Raw genomic sequence first — 14,340 nt, forward strand, 5'->3', positions numbered from 1 at the left:
TGTGCAGAGCACTGGACTAAGCTCTTGGAATGTACAAATGGGTAACAGATAGAGACAGTCCCTGCCCTTTGACGGGCTTACAGTCTAATCGACGGGCTTAGTCTAATCGGTGTCCGTCTCACCCCTTCTAGACAGCAAGCCCCGTGTGGTCAGGGATGGTCTCTCTTTATTGCTGAATTGTACTTTCCAAGTGCTAAATACAGTACTCTGCACATGGTAAGCGCTCAATAAATACAACTGAATAAATGAATGAATATATAATATGGGCTTACCATTTTACAATCTTCATTATGCTCTTTTACTTTTCGAGGTATGTTTTACACGTCACTGAATAGAGAACCACCATAATTTTCTAATGTCTAATTAGATGGTGGAGCTCAGATTTTCAGGTTAACATAACCCTTCCCTTCATTCAGTTTCTTTATTTAATTTCTTATCCTTCATTCTCATCTCATAACTCAAAGACTTTAATTACTCTTTTAGTCAGATGCACTATCTCCTCTGAAATATGTTATATTTAGCTATACTCCATTAGAAGCCCATGCACGAACACACAATGCAGATTACACAAAAAGAATGCTCTGGGCTACTATTTTTGTTTTTCCTTTCTATTATTCTCCTTCCACTGGAGAAGCCAGAGGGGAGCAATTATCTTACTAGAGTGAGTCATAATATATTCCTGCTCCCTTGTGAGGAATCGGTCTCATTGCGCTAAGATAAATGTTAACCTTTGATAATAGCCACTGAATAAACAACACATGGCCCTCGTTTAGAAAAATGTTCACAGTGCCTTCTGGACATTTCAGTTAATTATAAGTGGGTTTATAGCTGCTTGCTAGTGTCTTCTTGGCCGACAGTGAGTTCTGGACTAATTATTTCAAATACGATAGGTGTAAATGATCTCAGTGCCAGTAGACTGGGAAACACTGGACTCTCACTAGATTTGTGAAGATCAACTGGAAGTTAAAAGCATTAGGAATTCCACAAGGAGCTTTATCTTGTGGAATTTCTACCAGTTTTTCAGTAGCAGGCAAAGTGTTATGGGGAGTGATTCTTCTAGGAATTGGCGAAAATGATCCCATAGAGTTGTGATTTTCAACTTCACTGAAGTTTAGTTGAGACACAGTGCGTATGACCCGGGGAACGTGAGCTGAGATTGGAGTATGTGAGACAGTAAAAGGGAACGGAGCCATAATTGCCACACAAAATAGGTTTCCTCAGTGACATCGTTTTCATGACTCTTCATTGATCCCAGCTCACAGTGAAACCATCGAAGGCCTGGAATTTCAGCCTGTGAAGTCTGGTTTACCTTTAGGGCTCAAGATGAATTTTGCTGGACAATGTTATAGCATCGATGGCTTCATCATGGGAGGAAAGGGAGAATAAATTGTTCTTGCCCTACCTGCAGATTTATTGAGAAAAGGAGATTTGGGAGGCTGAATCAATCAATCTATAAATCAGTGATATTGATTGAGTGCTTACCTAAGTGCAGGGCACTGTACTAAGCACTTGAAGGGTACAATTCAAAAGAGGTGGTAGACACATTCCCTAGCCACCAGGATCTTGCTGTCTAGAGGGGGGCATTAAAATAAATTATGAATATATATATAAATTCTTTAGGGCTAAGAGTAGGGTGAATATCAAGTGCTTAAAGAGTGCAGATCCAAGTGCCTAGTCAACCCAGAAGGGAGAGGGAGTAAGGAAAATGAGGGCTTAGTTGGGGAAGGCCACTTGGAAGAGATGTGATTTTATTAAAGCTCACCTCCTCCAGGAGGCCTTCCTAGACTGAGCCCTCCCTTTCCCTCTGCTCCTCCTCCCCTCCCCATTGCCCCTACTCTCTCCCGCCCTCCATCTGCTCTATCCCCTTCCCCTCCCCACAGCACTTGTATATATTTGTACATATTTATTGCTCTATTCACTTTATTAATGATGTGCATTTATCGATGGTTCTATTTATTTATTTTGATGGTGGTGATGCCTGTCTAGTTTTTTTTTTTATTTTCCTGTCTGTTTCCCCCTTCTAGACTGTGATCGGAGAAGCAGCGTGGCTCAGTGGAAAGAGCATGGGCTTTGGAGTCAGGGCTCATGAGTTCGAATCCCAGCTTTGCCACTTGTCGGCTGTGTGACTGTGGGCAAGTCACTTCACTTCTCTGGGCCTCAGTTCCCTCATCTGTAAAATGGGGATTAAGACTGTGAGCCCCACGTGGGACAACCTGATTCCCCTGTCTACCCCAGCGCTTAGAACAGTGCTCGGCACATAGTAAGCGCTTAACAAATACCAACATTATTATTATTATTATGATCCTTCTGTTGGTTAGGGATTGTCTCCATCTGTTGACGAATTGTACTTTCCAAGTGTTTACTACAGTGCTCTGCACACAGTATGCGCTCAATAAATATGATTGAATGAATGACTGAATAAGGCTTTGAAGGTGGAGAGATTGGTGGTCTATCAGATAAGAAAGAGGAGGGTGTCCAGACCAGAGGGTTGGCAGTGAGAGAGATGTAATTGAGGTACGACAAGTAGGTTGCCATTGGACAAGCAAAACATGCTATCTGTGTTGTAGTATGAAATCAACAAGGTAAGATAGATGGGGGTGAGCTTACTGAGTGCTTTTAAACCGATATTAAGGAGTTTCTGCTTGATGCGGAGGGAGTTGGAAAACCATTCGAAGTTTTTGAGAAGTAGGGAAATTTGAACTGAACGTTTATTTCAGGAAAATGATCCAAACAGCAGATCAAAGTAAGTCCTGGACTGAAAAGAGAAAAGGAGGCAGGGAGGTCAGGGAAGAAGCTGATGCAGCAGACAAGCTGGGACAGGATAAATGCTTGGATCAGCAGAGTAGCAGAGAAAGGAGAGGACAGGTATTAGTGATGTTGTGAAGGTAGAATTGAAATGATATGGTGAAAATTTGAATATGTGGTTTGAACGAGAGAGAGGAGTTGAGGATAATGCCAAAGTTAAAGACTTGTGAGGCAGGGATAGTAGTGGTGATGTTTACAGTGATGGGAAAGACAGGGGAGGACAGAGAAGATGAGGAGATAGAGAGTTCCGTTAAGGGAAATTAAGATTGAAGTTCAAGGATCTTAACTACTGGGAACTTTTTCACCTCAAGTCTCTATTTTTAGTTTTGTCTTTTGGGAGCAAGAGTCATGATAAATATTTCCATCCGACTGGGAATTTTTAGCTGACTGTGGATTCATTTCCTTCTCCTAGAAGAGCAAAATTCAGGAGTTAAGTGTCTATTTACAGCTACAATGCCTCAGCTTCCAAGCAGAAAACACAATAGCCCCCTGAAGTGAAAATGGATTTGAACCCAGACCGGTGCCATGTGTGAGTTCATTCTTACTGTGGGCAGAGAATATTTCTGGAGTTTAGTGTTTCTGCTCAACCAGCCTCTAATTGTAAGGATGCCAGGCCCCAAAGTGACTAATAGAACTTCTGGTCTTGGTCCGGATGGTAGCGCCCTAATCTGGGTGCTATCTCCATTTGCCAGGTCTTGAAAGTGTTCTCCAACTGAAGCTCCTGGGGCTTGGTTACCAAAAAGTTGAGGAAAATCCCAAACTGCAGTCTCTATGTTTATAAGAATCACGGGGGCCCATCTGCCTTAGGAAAAGGTCATGGAAACACGTTTTTATGACTCCACAAAATGCTGTGTACTTCTGGGCTGTGGGGGTTTATTTGATTTAATCAGCATCCGCGGGGATTCAGTAATTGCATAAGAAGTCATTTATTATGGAAGCTAAACGTCGTTTTTCTAGCTGTAGATCGGGCCGAGCGAGGAGAGCTCCCTTTGGACGTCTTGGGCTTAACCGGCGATGCCAGAACGCTGGGTCAAATATGCTCCCCTGGACAATGCCGTTCTGTAAAGAATTCACCTGTGGGAAGCGGGTAAACCGCCTTCGGGAAATAGACAGGCGCAGGCTGAGGGGGGTTGAATGAAAGAGGTTGGAACGGTGGTTGTCTCCAGTCCTAAATTTGACAGGGACTTGGCCGGTGGTCAGAAGATGGAGGATGGGAGAGGGGCTGTGCAAACTGTAAGCACTCAGTGCATCCCATTGATTGATTGGATGGTAGGGAAAAAAGCAGGAATGGAGTGCTCTGAACACAGTAAGCACTCAATACCATTGATTGATTGACTGGAGGAGCTACAAAGACAAGAGGTTCGACAGGGAGATGGGCACGTGTAGGCAGGAGTGGCTCAAATGAAACACAAGCACACTCACAGATAAACATACACAGTCACATGTGAACATCTCTTATCAAGTGTGTCTGGAGACATTTGGGCAGTGGAACTTGATGTATGCGGGAGTGCCTCTCATGCCAGGCCCTGCTGGGATCCTCTATCCTCAGGATTAGAACCCAGGTCCTTCTGACTCCCAGGCCCATGTTATATCCACTGTGCCACGCTGCTTTCTCCCGTGCTGCTTCCCAGGTTGGGGAGACTGCCCCGAGGACGCCCTTGTGTTCTCAGTTTTAACTTGTCCCTGACAATATGCTGCAGCCTCAGAGCAAAAAGCCCAGAGAAACCGGGCCTCAAACTCAGGTGCAGATCTGGACTTTTCTCACCAAAACCCTGGGACTCCACTCCCCAGCTCCCAGGGTTGGAACCCTAGCATGTGGTTCAAATGTGGTGAGCTCAGACCGTTGGTTTTCAATTTGGTGTTTTAGTGTATTTCACTGTATTTTACACACTCAGAGGTAGGATCTCTTGAAGTCAGCATGCAAAGGTAAGTAGATTTTTGTATGGTGTTTGTTAAGTGCTTTTTATGTGCCAGACGCTAAGATGAAAGTTTATCAGGTTGGACACAGTCCATGTCACACATTCATTAGAGAAGCAGCGTGGCTCAGTGGAAAGAGCCCGGGCTTGGAAGTCAGCAGTCAAGGGTTCGAATCCCGACTCTGCCACTTGTCAGCTGTGTGACTGTGGGCAAGTCACTTCACTTCTCTGGGCCTCAGTTACCTCATCTGGAAAATGGGGATGAAGACTGTGAGCCTCATGTGGGACAACCTGATGACCTTATATCTACCCCAGCGCTTCAAACAGTACTCTGTACATAGTAAGCATTTAACAAATACCAACATTATTATTCATTCATTCATTCATTCAATAGTATTTATTGAGCGCTTACTATGTGCAGAGCACTGTACTAAGCACTTGGAATGAACAAATCGGTATCAGATAGAGACGGTCCCTGCCCTTTGACGGGTTTAGGGACTCACAGTCTTAAACGCCATTTTACAGATGAGGTAACTGAGGCACAGAGAAGTGAAGTGACTTGCCCAAGGTTACACAGTTGACAAGTGGCGGTGCAGGGATTAGAATCCAGGTCCTTCTGACTCCCAGGCTCTTGCTTTATCCACTAGGCCACGCTGCTTCCCACGCTGCAAGTAGATGTCATGCAAGTTAGGCCATACCCAGATACCCTGCCCAGAACTTTTGGAAAGACGAATATTCTGCGCCAGCTTTACCCTGAACACTCAGGGTGGACGACGGCAATCGGCTGTTGCCCCAGACTACGTGCACCAGCCAAACTGAGCTAATCCATCAGCAACAGGGAAGCCAGCATCTGGAAAGATGGTGCTCTGTTTCCCTCTGAGAGCCCTGACCCCGATCCAGGTTTTTCCTGCTATGGTTAGTGACATCACTAGTCTCTGAAGCTGTGGTTTCCTGCTCTGCCCTGCCCTGCCCTGTTCAGGTGTCAATGACATCAAACTGCTGGGACAAGGGAATCACAGCCAAGCATTTAGCCGGGACTCATTTGCTAATCTTTGGATTTGAAAACACATCCACAGGTGGTTTCAAAAAAACAAAAGCTCACCCATGCCTCCAGAATCCAAGCTTTTGAGAGTGGGGAGAGAATGAGACAGGGAGAGTTAGAGAGAGAGTGTTTATATGAGAGAGAGGGGGCGATTAAAGCTGATAGGATGGTCCTTCAGTGAAGGGGAAGAAGTAACTGGCTGTCAGGACTCTCGGCTTAGTGATCCCCAGCAAAGAAAGCATTTTGCCCATATCAGCATGTTCAGAGATTTATTTGACACTTGCTTGTGACAGATACCTCAAATCCTTGGCAATAATGAAGGCTATATTAGGCTGAGCTGCCCCAGGAGACTTTCTGATCAACGTTGGTCATGGACGGGTGACGACGGCCCTCCTCTAGGCCTCACGAGGGGACTTTCCAGTCTAAAATACCATCATCGTCATTATAAGTCAAGATGACTTCCATCGGGCTTCAGCCTGCTCCATCGAGGCTTGGTGTCAGCAAAACCAGACCCGTGTTGACGGGGTGAACTCAAAGATGGGACATTAGCAGCGTCCGGTTGTAAGAGTGGCTTTGGTAGCGGGTCCCCATGAAGCATGTTCTGTTGAGGTGATTCTCATCTGCCTTTTGCCCCTGGCCACTGGAGCCTGAATGAGTGACTGGGTAGGGAGCGTGGGTGGCTTCTGGTTGGGAAGAGACAGACTGGGATGCCAAGGCATTCCTCTGCGAAGGAAAGAAGTCATGCAGAAATCAGCAAAGGCAGGTAGAAGTGGCATTTCCCAAGCTAGATATAACACTGGCTGGAAAAAGGAAACTGGTTTTGTAGGTGTCTGTGAGCCATTTTAATACCCAAGAAAGCAAAAATTTCATTTGCCTTCAGAAACACATGGCAAGAGAATGTTATAAAGTGTTTTCTGGGAGTTACATAATGAAAATAATAATAATTAATAACATTGTTCTCTTAAAATATCAGAGGTGCTTTTGTACTTCCATCCAAAAACTTGATAATATCAATGGTATTTATATTATTATTACTATTGTGGTATTTCATTCATTCATTCAGTTGTATTTATTGAGCGTTTATTGTGTGCAGAGCACCGTATTAAGCACTTGGAAAGTGCAATTCAGCAATAGAGCCAATCCCTTCCCACACCAGGCTTGCAGTCTAGAAGATTGTATTTGTTAAATGCTTACTATTTTCCAGGCACTGTACTAAGTACTGAGGTGGATACAAGCAAATTGGGTTGGACATACTAATAATAATTATGGTATTTGTTGAGTCCTTACTGTGTGCCAGGCACTGTACTAAACACTGGAGTGGATCCAAGTAAAATGAGTTGGTCACAGTCCCTTGTCTCACGTGGGGCTTACAGTCTCAATTTTCGTTTTACAGATGAGATAACTGAGGCACAGAGAAGTTAAATGACTTGCCCAAGGTCACACAGCAGACAAATGGAAGAGCCAAGATTAGAACCCATGACCTTCTGACTCCCAGGCCCGTGCTCTATCCAGTACGCCATGCTGCTTCCCACATGGGGCTCACAGTCTTAATTCCCAGATCACAGATGATGTAACTGAGGCATGGAGAAGTGAAGTGCCTTGCCCAGTCACACAGCACACAGATGGTGAAGTTAGGATTAGAACCCATGTCCTTCTGACTTCCAGGCCCATGTTCTATCATTAGGCCATGCTGCTACTCTTTATTGCACACTTACTCTGTGCAGAACACTGTACTAAACACTTGGAAAAGTACTTCTTTTTCAAGGTGAGTGGCCCATTGTACAGATTGAGGCCGAGAGGTCCACACCAGCTTGCCTATCCCGACTCTGCCGCTTGTCAGCTGTGTGACTGTGGGCAAGTCACTTAACTTCTCTGTGCCTCAGTTACCTCATCTGTAAAAATGGAGATTAAGACTGTGAGCCTCATGTGGGACAATCTGATTAGCCTGTATCTACCCCAGCGCTTAGAACAGTGCTCTGCACATAGTAAGCGCTTAACAAATGCCAACATTCTGAATACACTCTGCTTGCTGAATTCACAGCCCCAAGCATCATCCAATAGTAGAGCATGCTAAACTGGCAGTGTCATAAAAACGACAAATTTATTGTTTTTCTTGAGGTTTCCTGGAGATTTGGGTAAGTGGTAGTCCTGGCGGAATAAGCAACAGACAAGAAGCTGAAAGCCACCACTCCTTCTCCCCCCACCTCTGCTGCCAGCCTCCGGGCCTCAGTTTCCTCATAGATTAATCCCAAATTAAGCAAGCAGTATTATTTATTGAACCCCTACTGGGTGCGGAACACTGTGCTAAGCACCTGATGAGATCCCTGTCCTGTAGACTGCGTCATGGAGAAGAACTACAGACATAGATTATTTTCAGTTAATGGAGAGAGTATAAGGGACAAAGAGACCCTTGGTATAGCAAGAATAAAGAAAGATGGGTAGTGGAATAAGAATGAATGAAATGAATATGTTGATGGAGGTATTCCCAAGTGCTAAGAATAATAAATGTTGGTATTTGTTAAGCGCTTACTATGTGCAGAGCACTGTTCTAAGCACTGGAGTAGATACAGGGTAATCAGATTGCCCCACTTGAGGCTCACAGTCTTAATCCCCATTTTAATAATGTTGGTATTTGTTAAGCGCTTACTATATGCAGAGCACTGTTCTAAGCGCTAGGGTAGGTACAGGCTAATCAGGTTCTACCACGTGAGGCTCACAGTTAATCCCCATTTTACAGATGAGGTAACAGAGGCACAGAGAAGTTAAGTGACTTGCCCACAGTCACACAGCTGACAAGTTGGCAGAGGTGGAATTCGAGCCCATGACCTCTGACTCCCAAGCCCGGGCTCTTTCCACTGAGCCACAAGAATAGCTGTTTCTACATGCGTGCTAAGGTGGCTGTTGAGTTGATGGCATTCAGTCAGGGGAAACTTCCTGGAGGAGGCATATGACACTTTCTTGTTCAGTCCCATGACTCTTGTAGTGTAGAGAGGTCATTTGATAGCAGAGGCGAAGGGTGGCCAAGTCTCACCATGGCTTCTGGTTTGAAGATCAAAGGAATGATGCAGGAAATATCTGCTCCTCTGGAGTTTTAAACATTGCACCACATCTGCCCAGAGAGAGAAAACTTGGGAAGACAGGTGTTGATGTGAATATTGAGGATGATCACGATGTTCAGGAAAACAAAGGATTTCTTTGTGCAATTCTGATTCTGGCCAAAACTTGGATCAAGTCCAGTTTGGCTCACTTTAAGACAAATAAAAGGACTCAGCCCAAACTAGAAGAAATTAAGATCCTAAGAGTTGAAATGTATGCTTCAGATGGCAGAGATGAAAGCCTGCAGACAGACCGAAATGTTGAACATCACCAATTGAAAGCGTTTTTAGGTTCAACCCATTTTAAGAGAGAAGAGGAAGATGGACATTTCTTAGTGAGCTAACAGTTCCAATAGGCAGATTTCTGGAGTGTTCTGTGGCTGTGACCCGCAGAATGATCTTGTGGAAAGTGCACAGGACTAAGAATTAACATAAATAAATAAATTGCAGGTATTTAAGTAAGTGTTGTAGGTTTGATTATTAAAGTTATAACTCTTATATAATGCCATATTGCAAGGCATGCCTCCTAATTATTTTCTTTTTCACTTATTTCCTCATTTAGTCTGGAGAAGAAAAACTGGATTCTGAGGATGCATTGATATATGAAGAGGATTTAGATACAGGAGACAGTGGTGAAGGGGAGGCTGAAGAAACGGCAAAATTAAAAATGCTGCGTAGGCTGGCTTCATTTGCTTCTCAACTGAAAGAGTTTGTTGGCAACCTCATAACTACCGGCGGGAAAGTTGTCGTGACTATTTTACTGGGCTCATCAGGTAGGTATTTGTGGTAGGTCCTCAAGGGCTCAGGTAGATTAAGCTAGAAACAAAATGCACTTGTGACTTCTCAGCAGCTGGGAAAAAAACCAATACCTAAATGGTGAAGGGACACAATTCTGTTAAATTGAATTGGGTGGAGCTGCCACTAAAGGGACAACCAATCTGCAGTAGAGATGGTTTTACAACAAAACTTCATTGGGATTTGGTTGGGTGGTGGGGGGGATGTTCCAAATGGTACATTTTCTCTCTTGCCCTATTTTCCCCCTGTCCTTATATTGTCCTTTGACGTGGGACTATTATTTGGGGTGTATTGTGACCACATGAGTATTTCCAAATATTGACAGGATTTTTCCATTTTTTCTCTCTTCTTTCAGGTATGATGTTGCCATCTTTGACCTCATCTGTGTATTTTTTTGTGTTTTTGGGGCTATGCACATGGTGGTCTTTCTGCCGAACTTTTGATCCGCTGATATTCAGCTGTCTGTGTGTGTTAATGGCCATCTTCAATGCTGGGCACTTGATTGGACTTTATTTGTACCAGTTCCAGTTCTTTCAGGAGGTGATTCCACCTGACGACTACTATGCAAAGTAAGTCATGGGTCTGGATGTGTCTTAAGGGACTTTCTGTTGGGGGACCGAAGATAGCTATCTTTTTGGTTGCTCTGCTGTGAGGGAGTTAACTGGAAATAGTCCTAATGCTTGGAAATTTTGAGGTGCAGTTTGAGAGAATCCTCAGGCTTGTCCGAGGAGGCTCGCCATTGTGATGCAGGCTGCCAGAGAGTGGGACCTCTTTGGTGGGAGGAGTTGGGACAGTGGTTAATGGAGACAGAAGGATGCCTGCCTAAGCAGGAGGGAGAAATTAGCCCAAAGCAAACTTGCAAAAGCCAAAGTGGGGAACCAATCAAAGGAATTTATTGAGCGCTTACTTTATACAGAGCGTTGGACTAAGTACTTAGGAAAATTCAATAGAGTTGGTAGACACAATATCTGCCCTCAGAGAAGAGAAGTGATGCCCAAAGATCATGGTTTTGCTGCTTATATGATTCCTGGAGGTTTACAAGCTTCGGCAAAACTGACTTTGTAAAGGATGTAAGAGAAAGGAATGTGTTTATGCTGTAGAGAGCACCACCTTTCCTTAACGTAAATGTTGGTGCATATCTTATAGCAAACTTGTATATGCAGGAAAAATAAGCATCACAGTCTGGCCAACCAGTGGCCAGCTAATACTTTAAGGTAGATTTGGTCATAATGCAGCGGATTTCTCTCTCTAGTATTACATAAGCCTCATGATAGCTTATTTATTCAATTGAATGACTCTCAATCATTCCTCTTCCCAGCCAGCCCACAGAACACCAACAATGATTCTGTGTGTGTGTCTGTCTCTGTGGGTGAATGTGAGAAGTTGTTAGTATAATCTGTGCCCTTAGACTATCCAAGTGTTCTGCATACTGAGTAATTATCAGAAACTCCTGAACCACATCTGAATTTCATCAAAAAGAGGATTTCAGCCTCACCAGCTAATAGTGTATCCTGGGACACTGGTCACACATGATGTAGATTTTCCATAAACAGAAATGCATTCATCTGGTAAAAGAAGACAAGTTGGATTGGATATATTATGCCTTACTGCCTGCATTATGACCAAATCTACTCTAACAACCACCACTGGTGGGACAGATTGTGATGCTTATTTTTTCTGCATATACAAGTTTGTTATAACATATGCACCAACATTTACATTAAGGCAAGGTGTTGCTCTCTGTAACATGTGCTAATTCACTGTTGAACTTTTTCAAAGAATCAGTGTGCAGAAGTTGGAACTATTTTTGAGTTACCCAGGGATGTATTTCGGGTGCCTGCCTTATTCAGCGGTGACCCCGTTGAGGCCACAGTAGTAGTCTTACATTTGGTCCAGAAAGGTGTCAAGACCTTACAGATGATAATTCTGTTCTGCTGCTTGATGTTTCCATATAAATTATAATGATATTGGTGAGGCAGTTTAAGAAGTTGGATTTGAGATCCATAGTGATCAATCAGTGGTATCTATTTAGCTTTTATTGTATGCAGAAGACTGTATTAAGTTCTCGTTAAGTTCAAATGGTCTAGTCAAATAGAGGTTTGACACCACTCCTGCCCTTTCAACCTTCAATTTGGTCTGTTACTTGACATCACAGTCCTGCCATATTCTGCCAACTTTCCAAAGGACTTTCTTTAAAGTTGATTTTCCTTATCAACTAGGGCACTGTTGGACAGTGCGCTGCTAAGTAGTAGTCATAATGGCGTTAAAGAACTACTGTGTGGAAAGTACCGTTCTAAGCGCTGGGAAAGAATATGTGGGTGAGAGCGAGGCATGGTCCCGGGCCCCCAAAGTGTTCTCATTCTAAGAATAAAGTGAGGAGAGGGAACTGGCCATAAACACATAAAGGGAAAATGAAACAGTTAAAACAGTAAAACAACGTAAAAGACAAGGACAAGGGTAAGTATACCAAAAAAAAAAAAAAAAGAGTAGCGGAGATCTGTGGCTAGAGGAGCAGAGCTTCAAATTCCTCAGGGCTCAGAATCCAGTAGTACAATGTGGTTCATTCATTCATTCATTCATTCAGTCAGTCAGTCAGTCAGTCAGTCAGTCATATTTATTGAGCTCTTTCTGTGAGCAGAGCACTGTACTAAGCCCTTGGGAGAGTACAACCTAACAATAAACGGACACATTCCCTGCCCACATCAAGCTTACGGTATTAATTGCCTCAGCCCTAGCAATCACCACAGCCAAAGTCTAAACTTTATGGAGGCCTCTTGCTGCTGCTGCTGCTGCTGCTGTTTGTCTCGTTCACACCACACTGATGCAAGGGAGATAGGGATTGAAGTCCCAAGATGACATGGAGCATGCTGTGGTGCGGATCATCGGTGACTTTTCTTCAATGTCCAGTGGGTTGGGAGAATGAGTGTTTAACTGCCACCGATTCTAACCATGCTCATGCAAAGGAGCAGAACTCATTGAGGGCCTTCAGCTCTGGGCTGCCAATGAAAACCTCTCTCAGAGGGTAGGGTTTCTCTGGTGCAGGCATCCTGCCTCTGGCCTGGGACTCCCTCCCACTTCATATCTGGCAGACTGTCACTCTCCCCACTTTCAAAGCTTTATCAAAATCACAACTCCTCCATAAGGCCTTCTCTAAGCCCTCATTTTCTCTTCTCCTTCTCCCACTCCCTTCTGCATCGCTCTTGCACTAAGATTTGCACTTTACATTCACCCCACCCTCAGCCCCGCAGAATTTATGAACATATCCACAGCTTATGGACTGTGAGCTCAGGGAACATGTTTACCAACTCTGCTCTATTGTAGTCTCCCAAGTGCTTAGTACAGAGTGGGTCAGAGGATAGACCACGGCCTGGGAGTCAGAAGTTCTAATCCCCTCTCTGCCACTTTTGTGCTGGGTGACTTCGAGTAAATCACTTAATTTCTCGGGGTTCGGTTTCCTCATCTGTAAAGTGGAGATGAAATCTCTGAGGCCTGTGTGAGACATAGGCTGTGCCCAATCTGATTAGCTTGTATCTACCCCAGCGCTTAGTACGGTGCCTGACACATTGTAAATGCTTAATTCTCATTCATAAATTATTTATTTTAAAAGTACTTATTCATAGTAATGTCCGTCTCCCCCTCCAGACGGAAAGTTCATTATGGGCAGGGAGCAAGTCTGCTAATTCTGTTGTATTGTACCCTCCCAAACACTTAGTACAGTGCTCTGCACATAGTGCTCAGAAAATATGATTGATACAGTGCTCTGCACACAGTACGTGCTCAGAATATATGATTGATTGATCGACAACCTTCGGGTCTGGGCTTAAAAGCAGGTCATAGTGTTGTGCTGACTCTAGGAAACTCTTCCAACTTTTCTTGTCTTGTCTTATGTTGTCGAGTTGTCTCCGACCCAGAGCGACTCCATGGACACATCTTCCCCAGAATGCCCCATCTGCAGTCCTTCCGGTAGTGTCTCCGTAGAGTTTTCTTGGTAAAAATACGGAAGGGGTTTACCACTGCCCTCTTCCTCCCAGTAAAATTGAGTGTCCGCCCTCGACTCTTCCCATGCCACCTCTGCCCAGCAGTGATAAATACTCTGAGGAACTTAAACTAGGATTTCAAAAGCTCCGAGGCCTACTACCTAGATCTGCTGAATTTTTCCAGCAGATGTCCTCAGAACCGTTATACCTGCTTTAGTTTTGTTGCACGGAAAGAGTTTCCTAGAGGACCACCTTCCATGTCCTTTGCAACATCCTTAGGCAGGATTATTAAAAAAAAAGGTTTTAGTAGGACAGCATCTTTTACCTTGTCCTCCTCACCCTTCTGATGGTGAGAAAAGGAAATTTAAATCTCTCTCTGTCATTCGGAACTGTTGAGACAGAAAATCTTTTGCGCCACCTACGGGCATCATTCATCCACGTGGGCGATATGCCCAAAGTGAGGCAGGGAACCACCTCGTAAGTGCTTAGCAAATATCATAATAACAATTATTATTGTGTTGAATAAGCATAAAATTGGGAATATGTACGTGCCTTGGGGAGAAAGCCGAAGACACAGTGTGCTGTAGTAGAGAAGCAGTGTTGCCTGCTGGAAAGAGCATGGGCCTGGGATTCAGAGGACCTGGGTTCTAATCCTGGTCTGTCACTTTCAGTCATTCATTCATTCAGTGGTATTCATTGAGTGCTTACTG

At 44.1% G+C, this 14,340-nt stretch overlaps 1 protein-coding gene across 3 annotated transcripts in view; it reads left to right on the forward strand.

Annotated features, from left to right (window-relative positions):
- The window catches only part of PIEZO2 (piezo type mechanosensitive ion channel component 2), a 522,557-nt gene that overhangs the window by 329,838 nt on the left and 178,379 nt on the right, over positions 1-14,340 (forward strand). For all 3 annotated transcript variants that reach the window (XM_029065631.2, XM_029065630.2, XM_029065632.2), the window contains exons 6-7: positions 9,421-9,631; positions 10,009-10,222. In XM_029065631.2, coding sequence (XP_028921464.1) covers positions 9,421-9,631; positions 10,009-10,222 — 425 coding nt within the window. The remainder of the gene's footprint in view (positions 1-9,420; positions 9,632-10,008; positions 10,223-14,340) is intronic.

Source organism: Ornithorhynchus anatinus, chromosome 5 (assembly GCF_004115215.2).
Source record: "Ornithorhynchus anatinus isolate Pmale09 chromosome 5, mOrnAna1.pri.v4, whole genome shotgun sequence".
Lineage (NCBI taxonomy): Eukaryota > Metazoa > Chordata > Mammalia > Monotremata > Ornithorhynchidae > Ornithorhynchus > Ornithorhynchus anatinus.